This window comes from Corapipo altera, unplaced genomic scaffold (genome assembly GCF_003945725.1).
Source record: "Corapipo altera isolate COAL_440 unplaced genomic scaffold, ASM394572v1 165, whole genome shotgun sequence".
In the NCBI taxonomy this organism is placed as follows: domain Eukaryota; kingdom Metazoa; phylum Chordata; class Aves; order Passeriformes; family Pipridae; genus Corapipo; species Corapipo altera.
In genome coordinates this window covers 251,492-264,340 of record NW_020884954.1, presented here as the reverse complement: position 1 = coordinate 264,340, position 12,849 = coordinate 251,492, and the positions used below count along the sequence as shown (strand labels likewise).

At 41.4% G+C, this 12,849-nt stretch overlaps 1 protein-coding gene across 1 annotated transcript in view; it reads right to left on the bottom strand.

Annotated features, from left to right (window-relative positions):
* CD247 (CD247 molecule) overlaps positions 1-9,112 on the bottom strand; it is a gene marked incomplete at its 5' end in the record, with an annotated part of 49,925 nt that extends 40,813 nt beyond the window's left edge. Inside the window, 2 exon segments of the mRNA XM_027663527.1 lie at positions 8,843-9,064; positions 9,067-9,112. Coding sequence (XP_027519328.1) covers positions 8,843-9,064; positions 9,067-9,112 — 268 coding nt within the window.
* Between the last annotated feature and the right edge of the window lie 3,737 nt (positions 9,113-12,849).

Sequence of the window (12,849 nt, the reverse complement as noted above, 5' to 3'; positions counted from 1 at the left end):
GAAAAAGATAAAATCAGATCAAAAAACCTTGGAAAAGTGGTTATAGTGAGATGGGGGTGGGGGATCAAATTTGAATTAAAATATTTCCAAAGCTTTGCAGAACTTTGCTTGCCTTTAAGCTCTATTTTAAACCTGATACTCGTTCTGCTAAAGCCATCACGTCTAACAAATAGACATTTGTTAGACGTAAAAAGAGGAGTGAGAGAGAAAGGGGGCAAACCTGTTAGCTACTTCTTTGCAGCTGAAAAAGATAAAATCAGATAAAAACACCCTGGAAAAGATGTTACAATAAGATAGGGCTGAAGGCTCATATCTGTAACTTCTTTAAGAGAGTTATAAAAAGAAGAAGAAAAAAAAAATGTCTCAAGCCTGAAAATTAGCACTGCTGCTTTTCTGTCAGAAGAGATGTAGCTAACAGGAGCAACAATTGCATTATAGTGCTGCTGGGGTTTGAGTCAAGTAATAAAATAACACCTGAGTTATTAGAAAAAAAAGAGATTATTTTAGCTGCATGAATAGACAGGAGATGGAAAATTGTGGTTCTGCCTAGTTCACGTTAATACTAGTGACATCTGAAATTCAAAAGACAATTCAAAGCAAGGTAAATTAAAGCTGCTTCTTCTAGAGAGAAGTAATTTTGTGAGAGAATTTTGGTTTTTCAGCATTTTAGTCAAGGAGAAACACCTGGAGATGGGATCAAAATGAATCCCATTTTGGAGATGGAAAAAAGTCAAGTAATGACTCATGAAAAAGGTCAAGTAATGACCCCGGTTTGCATAGCTTTGAATATTTCATTATGTTTTAGGCAAACCATCTTGGAAAGAAAAAGCAGAACTCTTGAAGATCTGTATTTCTTTCCGAAATTTGGGAGTGAATCATAATTTTAAAGATACAAACAGCCTTCATCAGACCTTTACATCACATCAAGGCGGCATTGTTAGTTATCTGGGAAGTAGTCACCTTAAAAAAACATAATTACTCTAAGATCTCTTGCAAAACTTCTGTATAAAGAAAATGGACAACTTTGTGCTATATTCAATAAAATTATTCCTAATTTGCTAGGGACAAAGAAACATATACTCTCAGCAGACTGCATTGAACTTGCTGCAGAAAGTAGAGGTCATCTGCCAAAACTGGGGATGGAAAAGCAATCACCCCATGCGGGGGGTTGGGCTTTCAAACGAGGGCATTTTACAGCTCGTCAGCAGAGCACGGCCACCCACGTGTGCCCTGACCCAGCTGGAGCAGGAATCAGCATTCCCTGCACAATTCTGCTCGTACAGGGCACGGGGGTGTGTGTAGGCAAAGCTCCCATCGCCTCCCTACTCCAAGAAGAGTGAGAACGGGTCCTACTGAAAACGTAATTAAAGTTCATTTCACTGAACGAGATTTAGAGATATTTTTTTTTCTTTCCTGTTTAGATGCTTATTCTGAGAGGCTAAACTCCAGAAAACCTTTCTGGCATGTGTTAGCTGCTCGGTTTTTTTAAAGTAACTTGTAATGGTGTTTGAATTTCTGCTTGAAATCGAGATGGATTAACCTTGTTTATTTTCTCTGGTCCACTGATATACTTATGCTCATAATACATGAATGCTCAGTTTCACATTTAAAAAGATGAGTTGTTTCAAGAGGTTAAACGTTAGGCAACTAGTGATGGGATAAAATAATTCCTTTTCCTTCTCTGAAAGTTCTTGAAAATGATGGGATCTTCCCGTTTACTTTCACTAATTCTCTTTAAGCTTCCCACCTGCAAATATTTCACTCTTTTACTTCATTCATCAGAGAAACCCCCCCAGAAAAACTTAGGTAGAGAATTTACATGTCCAGAAAGAGATTGAAAGAACCAGAAATACATGCCTAATGAAGAGTATGTTACAGGTAAATGAGGGCAAAAAATGGCAAGTAAGAAACAAGAATGAGGTCAAATCCATCCCTAATATAAACATCCAAAGTCAGTTAATTATCACATGGATTGCTGTGGTTGTGTTGCATTTGTAACTCTTCAAATGCCCATAGACTAGTAAGTGCTGAACCAACATTAATAGCAAGTATTTTTGCATTTCCTGAGGAATATGAACATAAAAAGTCATAATAAAAAAAATCAGACAGCAAAAAGGTACACTGACATTACCTCTCACAGCACTGCTCCCATAAACTTCTTCTGAAGATTCCCTTAACAGATTTTAGTCTACAATGGTTGAGGCTTGAGGAGTGATTTCACCTGTGGACACTGAGTCAGGTGTCACAGCTCTAGATAATAGACCATAAAATAAAAAATGAACTCGGAAAATTAACAGCAAGTTTTTAGAAAGACATCTGTGGAATTTAAATAACATTCTTTCAAAACTTATCAAAAGGCACTAAGTTGCTACAAGACATTTTATGAGCAGAGCAACTATTCTCAGAGTAATTCACAAAATGGTTTATTTGCTTCTTGGAAGCTGCCTTTAGTTTAGGTAGGCTTTTATACAAGTTACCAATGATACAGTATTTCTCTCCCTCTGTATTCCACCTTCCTTCCTTCAGAGTGTGATTATTAACCCAACTTGCAAGCTGTTATTCTATTTCTGCAACCTCCAGAAATGCACCTACACGTTTGCACGAATTGCTGCCGAAATTACCTTCCTTCCATAAAAGCCCAAAGTGGTGATACTGTGCAAATTTACATCAGTGGGGAGAGAAACAGAGACAGAAAGAGAGGGAGAGGACTCCACATCCTTCTGGTGAGGCTCCTTTCCTGAAGTTGCTTTCACAGGGCTGGATGGTAAACAACGTACATTGCAACAACACACAGCGGATAAACACAGAAATTACTCCTCCCAAAGACTTGATATTGGGTTCTCTGACTGAAGCTTGCTGATATGTGACCAAACAAATGAGCCAATGTTATAGTAATAACATACTGTAATGTATAATATTATAGGAGTCTCAATTTTAGTTTGCAAAGGTTTAAAATTCTGCTGTATTAACAGGGAGCTGCAAGGTCCCAAGCGGGGAATCCAGTTTATGTATAATTTTTAAAGGAGTCATTCTAACCATTCAGCTATTTCTGAATGGCAAAACAAACACTTGATGACTAGGAACTAATGTTAGGAAGTTGATCTCTTTGGCTGAAATGACATTTGCTGACTGCATATAAGAAGTGACACTGTCAAACTATGCCAAACGCTTGCTTCAAATTGATCGAAGTAAATTACTGGATACATTAAATTTTAGTTAAATTTTAGCTTGAGCTGAATTTCTACATGACCTGATTCAATATAAATGCTTTGCAGGCAAAGTACCTGGTCAGTTTGGGCCCTGCTCTTACATCCACGTGCCCGCCCGAAGAACCGCGCTCCGCTCGCGAGATCCCATCAGAAAAGTGCTTCAGACTATTACTCTGAGTTAAGCAGCAAAATTCGCGAATTCATTTTTATTGTACAAGTTGTGGGGGTCTTAAAAAACCCTCTTTAAGTGTTCTCGGGTTCAAAATGTTTGATGTGCCTTGCTTTTTGATGAGGAAACTATTTGCAGTGCTTACCAACCACGAGCGTTGCAGCATTTTGAGTCAGGCTGGCCTATCACCCCCCCAAAATAGCAATTGCCTTAAAAAAAAACAACATAAATTTTAAGTGACAGGTTATATAGCAGGTTTTCTCTCTTTCTGTTTCTGGAGCCATGCAGGCTTGCATTTTAAAGGTTTTTCTTTACGAGCTAGAAAAGTTTACTAGGAAACTAGAAAAGTTTACTTATGGTGAAAGTTAAGATTTTCACCTAAGACAACAGCTCGAATTTTAAGTAAATCCTATATGGTGAGATTTCCTAAAAAAAACAAAACCCAAACCCCACAAGTGTTGATAACTAGCCACCCTCTAGACTTACTTGGTGTGTCCTACTACAGTTTACCCTACCATTTGTGGAAAAGTTTCCAACCATTTTCCCTTGTCAGCTTCCATCAAATTCTAATTTGGAATGTATTTCACCTCTGTGTTATCCAAGCTTTCAAAGAGTTGTGTTATCGTTATGGCTTCTCCTTCGCTTAAAAATACAAAACAAAGTAAAAGGAACATTCTGTTACTCAGAAGGAGTCGGGATATAGATGAAATTTTCACTACAGGTACATCTCATGAAAGAAATAGGCCAGATAATATGAGAATTCCATCAGGCTCCACAAACTGCTCGCCAGAAGCACAGTGTTTAACATACTCTCATATACCGAAAGTACATAAAGATGGGAAAGCTCCAAACTTGTTGTTCTTCTTCTTGTAAGACTTAACAGGCTTACAACAAAGAACTGAGGAAAAAATACGTGAAGGGCTTCCAAAGTTTGTTTGGTGGATTGTTTATTCCTAGAAAATCTGTAGGGAATGAAATATTTCCAATTTACACTGTTCAAGAAATTGAGAGGGCTTCTACCACTGAAACAGAACTTGCACAGACACCGTGCTGGTGATCTCTGAGGCTCAGGAGAGCTGGTTTTACTTCTCTTTTTAATAGCTCAACTGCCAAAGGACTGAACAACTGCATATTGGTAAGTCTAACTTTCACCAAGATGGATATATCCATTGTGGATAAACACAGGCATTTCCACTGCCTCCCGAGATCCGTGCGTTTGAGTGAGTAGATCGAAGAACTGCAAACTAAGCTTCTCATTTGCCTGCACATTTTATCTCTAATATGAAGTTATAAACAAATTGCATAGGACAAAGTAGAAAGAAATGCATTTGTTGCTTTCCTGAAAAAAAATAAAATCTGATTTGGACTGTCATACTTTAAAAGCTAAAAATACTATGTATTCTTTAAAGGACCAGAGATGAATTTAATCAAGAAAACAATATTCAAACTGAGTCTCGAAGCATTACCTTATACAGGAGCGCAAATTAGAAAAATCTGCAAAATTCCAGCTTCTCACAAAATCTGGAATAGTATAAATTTATTAACGCTAAAAAGAAACAGCAGTGAAACTTTAATTTAGCTGTTGGCTAAAGTCGTGTCAGCAGAACAGTGAAAATCAGCAATACCCTTACAAGTACACATGCACGTGGAAAAAGCAGACACCTTTAATAGGATACATATTTTAAGTAGTATTTTTAACAAGTTGTATCTTCTATTCATGCCACCTTAAAAATGTGCTGTATTTTCTTGCCAGAATAGCTGATGCATCTCACAGTTCCATGCACAATATACACATTCAAATATATGGTGAGCTGGGGAAGGGGAGGGGGATTCAGTGGTTGCCTGTAATCGTGCAAACAAGTATTTATTCTTTCTTTTTTAAAGGGAGACTGGTAAGAGTTTGGAGATACATAAAAAATAAAATATTTGTTTCCTAGCTATGTATTTTTCCTTGCTGCAGGTTTTACCCATCGTGCTAGCCACAGTTCAAGTTCCGTGTGAACAACAGAAAATGGCTGTCAAAAATGTTTCTCACGTGAATGTTCATTTGTAAATGAATTTCTCATCCCCTTTAAGCTGCTAGTGAAGTTCTTTTTTAACCCCACTTCAGTTTTTTATCCACATAGCCTTACTTAAGCAGGACACACACACACAGAAGAAATATAAATATATTTTGCAGACGGCCTTCTCTATTTTGTATATCCTTCCCATCTAGCACACATAAAAACCCAAGAGGAATGCAATTGTTAGCTTGTTACTTCACTCATTAGGAATTTTGCTCAGAAGGGTTCAGATGGAAAGCACCTACTCTGTAACAAGCATCAGAGAATTGAACATGGCACTGCAAGAGCTCAGAAACCTCCCTTTACAAAGAAAGGCTACATTGCCTGCATTTTGTTCCATTCACCAATGTCCCAGTTCATAGTTTTTTTCCCCATGAATTATTAATGAATCACTGTGACCAGGCGGGAGAAAAAGGAAATAAAACATGTAAAATTAAGCCTTTAAATATTTTTCTCCCCCTAGGTGTAACAAGGATTCAGCCAGGAGAACTTCAGACTGCGCCAAAGGGCGTGGGGATGGTAGAGAAAATAGTCCGAATTTACTTGTTTGGATTTCTCAGACAAGCTTGTAAACAGCTTCTGGTTTGGAAATCTTGTAGTTTGTAGGCCAGGGAAATCGTCTGGTGAAAGGGAAGGAAAAAATTAACGCTAAGACCTTTCTGTGAACTGACTGAAAAAAGGCTGCTGGCATCATGGCACCCAATGGGCAGAAGACACAGCCATGCAGAGGAGAAAAATACTGAGAAAATAAGCTGTGCAAGTAATATCTGGTAAAGACTGACATTTTTAGTTCCCGTGGAGTCAGCAAAAAAAACAGGACACTGCCCAGTTCTGGTTAGCAGAGAATTCTGAGAAAAGTGGGTTTGTAAAGAAGTGATGAACAGAGAAGGGCTGTTCTTAAACTCTTGCACATATATTCATTTGTGTTATGTATTTGTACAAACCAAAGTGTCATCTCAGCCTTAAAAAAAGCAGGGGAGAAATTCTATAATGTTGCCCACAGGACTGTTTTATTGCTATTGAAGCCTGTCATACTTCAGACTAAAAGCTCTGTGAACAGTATGAAGACTTTTGCCATTTTAATTGTGATATTTGAGTAGAAGTCTTTTAATATTCTTCTTATATCTCAATGAACAACACGATTGACAAAGTCATCTGCTCAGAAATTCAAATTGTTAATTTTTATGCAGTTTTTAACAGAGGGGTTGTAAGGGTACCTCAACTGAACTTCCAGATGTACACCTCTGTACCTTTGAAGGGGGAAATAAGGAAAATTAAATGTGTATATGGTATGGCTGCCTTCTGTTACTGCTCAAAGGTCAAATTTGAGCATTTTGAAATTCGTGGCCTGGTGTCAGTAATTGAAAATCTGCATCAGAATTCATGGTCCATCTCTAGAATTACTTATTTTAAAACATTTCTTTTTCTCATGCGTGACATTTACTCCAGTACTCAAAAGTTGAAAAAGAAAGGTTTTGCAAGTTCATCAGTGCTAATCTTGGTGGTATCTTTCAACTAACCATTTGAAGAATAAGCACAAACACATTACAGTAAAGTGAAATGAACTCACTGTAAGGAGATACCCAGCTTACTGAGCCTGTCCACTCCCAGTTTGTTTTATAAAAAAAAAAAAAAAAGTTATTTTCTCTAGAAGTCACTCTAGAAGTGAACTCTAAGGAAGTTTGAAAACACTCCAGGCAGCAGAAAATATCTGTTTCTGTTCATATCTCTGAGCAGAACCCCCCTTTTTTTTCAGTCTCATCTTTGAACTAAATTCATGGCAATCTTACATTTTTTGTTACTGTCTATTTTGCATCAGTAACGTAGCAACAATTCCACACGTTTTGACCTGCATTTCTTCTATTTCTTCTTAGGCTCAATATTTCAATACTTAGGCTAAATTCTTCAAGTTATTCCAGGTATCCAGGCAAAAATACCTTCCCTCAAATCCATAGGCAAACATCTCCAGCCCAGTGACAACAGTATCCAGTTTGAAACTTGATCCCATGTTTTCCTTGTGAGTGTGAATAAGAGTTTTGCACCAGAGACTCCTACGGGTTTTACCCACCTGCAAACTGCATTACGTATTTTTCAGTCGTTTTCTGCTGCAAATGTACAAAGAGGGGCCTGAACTACTGGTACTCTGTGACAGATTAAAAGGAGGAGATGCAAAAAAGATGTTTTTGCAGGTGCAGTTTGACCTGAAGTAATTTCCATACCTTCGTAGCTCTTACATGTATCTATGGATACAGAGCAATGTAGAGAATATAAGTACCAGAAGTATGCTGTAAGTACAGGATCATACTTGGGTGTCAGGGAGAAAGAGAGGCCCCAGAGGTTGAACAGAGAGTGATCAGAAGGCAGGGTCTGCCACAGAGCATAAAACCCCACTTTAAAACTCTCCTGAAAGTGAAGCCCTACAAATTAACCAGAACTGGCCCGAGGGTGTTAGCAAGAAGCTGCAAAACCCTCCTGTCATCTCCAGAAAACTCTGAAATAAAGTCTGTGGCAGTCACCAAAGCTCTCCAGTTGAAGGATGCTGTGTTTGTTAGATGCAGTTGGAGCGTCTGTCATGGGTGAAACTCTTCCGGTGGGTTTTACTTTAATGCAAGCTCAGACGTGGCCTGACTTCTCCACATTCAGACCTCGGCTGAGGCCTTTTCCAGATGTAAATTTTGTTGCTCTTTTGATCTACTATGCTACTTACTAAGAAATAAATTTCTCCTTCCCAAACTCGACACGATTTCCGAGGATTTGTGCCCACTGAAGCTGCTTCACTTTGTGCCCGAGTGGGGCCAGTGTATGCAGCACACGAGTAAACACATGGAGGTAAAAGTGGCTTAAATTTTGTACTGTGCCTAGTGGAGGCAAGCATGAAGGCAGGGGTGTGGAAGGAAGGTCCCTACCCTTTCTCTCACCATCTGTGCCCCCGTTTCCCGCCTGCCGGGTGTGCCGTGGGCTGCAAACCAGCCACCAGCACGGCTCTCATCTTGCCTCACTCAAATGAAAAGCCTCTCCTGTGCAGATTACTGCAAACAACTAGTTTTTCATTAGTATCTCAAATTTCCCCTTTTAAATTGCAAGGAAAGCTGCCCAGCTGAGGGCCTTGTTTAATCAGCAGTTGCTGTTCAGCCGTGGCAGTTGCTCCAGCAGGAGAAGGGCATCTCATCCCAGCCCTCCATAGCATCTCTCTACCCATGGCAGTTCCACATAGCCAGTCCTGCTGCCTTGGTCCCAGCAGGCCACGATTCCAGCCACGAGGAGGAGGACAGATGTGGCTGAGTTGCTCGTGCAGACACCCTCCTGCTACCAAAATGGTGGGGAACCCACCACAGGAACGTCGTGCCCTCTCCTCAAAAGAGCTTTGAGATAGCCCCTCATGAAACCAAAGCCCGCCTTACCTGTGGCTGGGAGCTGTGCCTGGAGGGTGGCAAGGACGGCGATCCTCCTCCACTTCATCTTGCTCGCCCGGACGGTGCTGTGGGAGCAGGAGGCCACAGGCACAGAGGAGAAGCGGCTCCTGCACGGGCTCTGTTCGTCTGCCGCCGCCACAGGAAGCAGCTCACCTCCTGTGAGGGCTTTTGGAGTCCACCTGCCGGCTTCCTCTGCCTTCACAGCCTCTCAGGGCTGGGGTTTGCGTTCTCAGTGTTGATGTTTGGGGTTTCCTTTTGTATTTTTATTCACCCTTTTGCTCTTTGCGAGGTGGTTTTCGGCGGGATGGCTTTTTTCCACTTTGTCTGGTGCTTCCTGGGTCATCCCCAAGTTGGCAGCTGCTGGTCTCTGTACCTGGTATCCAGTTTGGCCTGACTTCAAAAGGGGTCTTTGTAACTATTCCCACTGCGCAGCACATGGCATAAATAGCAGTCTAAAACTGGAAGCTACAAGTTGCTCTTGAACAATAACTGGTTAAACTGGTACGGATGTAAAGCTCATTTCTAAATCTGATGGAAATACAGCTTTGCCACGAGCAACTGGACGCGGCTGCACTCTGAGGGCCGTGGGGTGGACAGCACCAGAGAGAGCTGGGCTTTGCCTGTCCTTGCAGAGAGCACCCACGGGACATAAAATACCAGTTCAGCTGGCCCTGCCTGGCTCTCTGCAGCTGTACCTACCTTTGAAATGCAGGTGCCTTTTAATGCGAACACATGGCACCCTTGTATTTTGAAGGGGTGTCAGTGCCTGCAGAGCTTGAGACACATTTTGTCCCCCGAGTCCCCACAGCCCGTAGGGAGCAGAGCCTGGGTCATCCGTGTGGGAGAGCACGGTGTGCATCTCTTCCTCACTCCATTTGGAACAGAAGGCCTGGCAGCCTGTAGCTATGCCTGACACTCCTACCTGCTGAGTGGGCCACGGGATTCAACCTGCCTGCTGCTTGGAGCTGTCCTCCAGCGACAGATCCCGAGGCGCACCGGCACACCCCAGGAGCGGGATGAGTGGTCTGAAGGTGACTGCAGTCTGGGAGATACGGTTTTTCAGCCCCATGTTGCAGTCCTTGGAGTGACTAAACCAAGCAGGTCTGCCCAGCAGCCATGTGGGAGAGGCCTGGCTTCCCACAGCACGATGGCTGCAGTGATTCCCACATTGCCTTAAGCCCCTGCCACCCCTTGGCTCTCCTGTGCCTGCCTACGTGGGGCAGGTGGCTGAGATCCATTTAGAGCAATAGAGCAGGGAAAAAGCCCAGCATAGCAAAATGAAACTAAGAAAAGTGAAATCTGGAGTTTTTTTCTAAAACTTCCTGAGGAGGAGGTATCAGACAAGTCATTTCTCAGCAAAGCATGTAGGGCATTTACATGAAAATCACAAAACTTGACACAGTGGTGCCATCTCCAACTTTGTAGGAAATCTCACATTATTGTGCTCTTTTCAAATGTAGACAAATAAAAATTTCCACTTTTATTAACAACAACAACTAAAAACTCATTTTAAACAATCATGAATTAGAAAAGCTTGAAAACGTTAATTAGATGAACCTCAAGGCCTAAAGCTCAGCCTCACTCCCATTAAAACACACCTAGCTCAACAAAACATCAAGTGTTTAGTGTTTATAACAGCAGTACTACTAATACACTTCAGGGTCAGGGCTTAGGCTTAGAGGAAGCACCAGTGTGTAATTGAATATTTTTTTCCCCCCATTTCTAATTCTTAGAAAAGAAAGAGGAATGTGCATCTCCAGCAGGTACAGGAACAGGGCTGGTGATAACAATTTCCCAAGAGTATGGCAGCGTGAGAGTTATTGTGCACACATGAAGTAAGTATCTATAATCTTTTGAAAGAAAAGTAAATTGAAGTTCTTGGAGGAAATTCGTCACCTTGCTGTCTGTAGTAACAAAGGCTTTGATAAAACCATCCTTCCCTTTTATGTAGTAAATATTGTGCTAGTCAACACAGAAGTTACTAGACACTAGTATTACCCCAGCACCCAAAACCTAGTGCAGCATGCCATTCTGTGATACCTAGACTGCACTGCTGAGCCTCTGTTCCCTCCCCAGCCTCGGGGAGGGTTTTCTTTGTGGTTCTTCTACCCCAAAAGCTACAAGGAAAGGCTGGAGATGGGCTCTGAGTCACCAGCCGGCAGAAAGCAAAGCACAGCCCATGAGAGCTGCCATGCACTGAACCTGAAAAAGGTGTCATTAGTCCCAGAAATGGCTGTGCTCAGGTACATGTTCTATATTCCAACACAAGCTGGATAAAGCCCTTTCTGTCCGCTCCTCTGTGCAACGGAAGATTGGCTGAAACAAGGAATTAGTGAGCAGGAAAAGACCCCTGTTCTCACTGCAGGCTGCCTAAATCTCACAGTCGTCTTATCCAAAAGCCAAAATAATACCATCCTAGTTATTGATATTTTTGGGTAACGGTATTTTCAGAGGAGCAGATGGCACTGCTCATCACTATTCTGCTGACCCCTGTCTCCTCCTGTTATTGATCATAGCTTCTCCCTCCGGCAGAAAGCCAGCAAATTATCACTTTGAATAAAGAGTTGAGGCCAAAGGTAAGGAAAAGAAATGAAGAGCTGTATAAGAAAGGGAGATTAATGGCAACAGCAGGCACACTGGGAGAACAGCAGTTGGGCCAGTGTGGTTTGATGTCTAGATAGGGAAAGGTCAGAGGAATGGAGTATATGGACTTCAGTTGGAAGTGTGGGTAGAGTCAGAAAAAGGCTTTGCATGACAGTTCTCCTAGAATTTCTCACCTCCCCATCCCTCAGCTTTTGAATAAAGACAAGCTTATCATTATAATTTAAATACAATGAAAGTATACAAAAGAGCACTCATTCTTGTATTATGAGTTACTCACACCACAAGCATGGCATGGGAGATGCAAATCATATGCAGTCGAGCAGTACAGGAAAAGAAAAAGGGGAAGTGGTCTCCTGGAGAAAGCTTTTCTGTGTTCACACAGCTTGCAATTACACAGTGAGGAATTGTTTGCTCAGAGTGTCGCCTTCTTTTCAGCCTGTCTATTCTTTGCATCTCTAGGAACTACATAGTACATAAAACCTTCAGCATCTCCTGCCACACTGTGCATTGGACAATCTCACACAAGCATTTTTACCAACAGTTTAAACCATACTGACATTTCAGTTTACTCACTTCACTCAGACCGTAAGAACTTCGTTAACCCTGGACTAGAAATGAATGCCAACCCTAGTTCAGCTGAACCAGAAGCTATTTTTCTCAATACAGTCAAGGCCACAGTGGAAACATAAAACCCTCCCTGCTGTGTTAAAAAAAAAAAAAGCTCTCAGCTAAACTTGACTTTTTATCTAAACATACAGGTGGAGGAAAGTGCATTTCCGAGAATTACCTGCACTGGGAAGACTGCAAATATTTGATCTGTGGTTCCTGAAACAGAATGGGTGAGGGAACTGAAGTGGTCCCCAAGTACAAGTCAGTGTGTTTAATGCCAGTTGAGGTGCAGCTCATTATCTGCAGGGATAACATCTTTCATAAAATAGTTAAGGTACACGTTCAACAGCTTCTATGCATCCATATGTCATTCTTCCTCTGGACACAAGAAATCCTGAAGCAGCTCTAATGCAAGGGGCTGATTCATCCCTAGAAACATTCCCTTTTCACGCTTGCTGGTTATGCTTTAACAGTGCTATTAAAAAAAGAAAAAAAAAAAAGCAGCAGTGTTTGCAGCTTTAACAGGAAATAAATGAAAACTAAAAAACAAACCCACACCACAGTCAAGCTGAGGATTAAAAAAATAACTACACACTGCCCTCTGGCTCGTGTTTTGCTACCACAGAGATATGCCTGTAATCATCGCTGCAGACTGCTGGGATTGAGCACAGCTCGGTTATCAGAAGCTCTCCTAAGCCCATTTGATACAGGTAGCACTTGCAGGCAAAATTAATTCCTACATCACCTGATGGAGGAGCTGGCCAACTTTAGAGACAGGAACA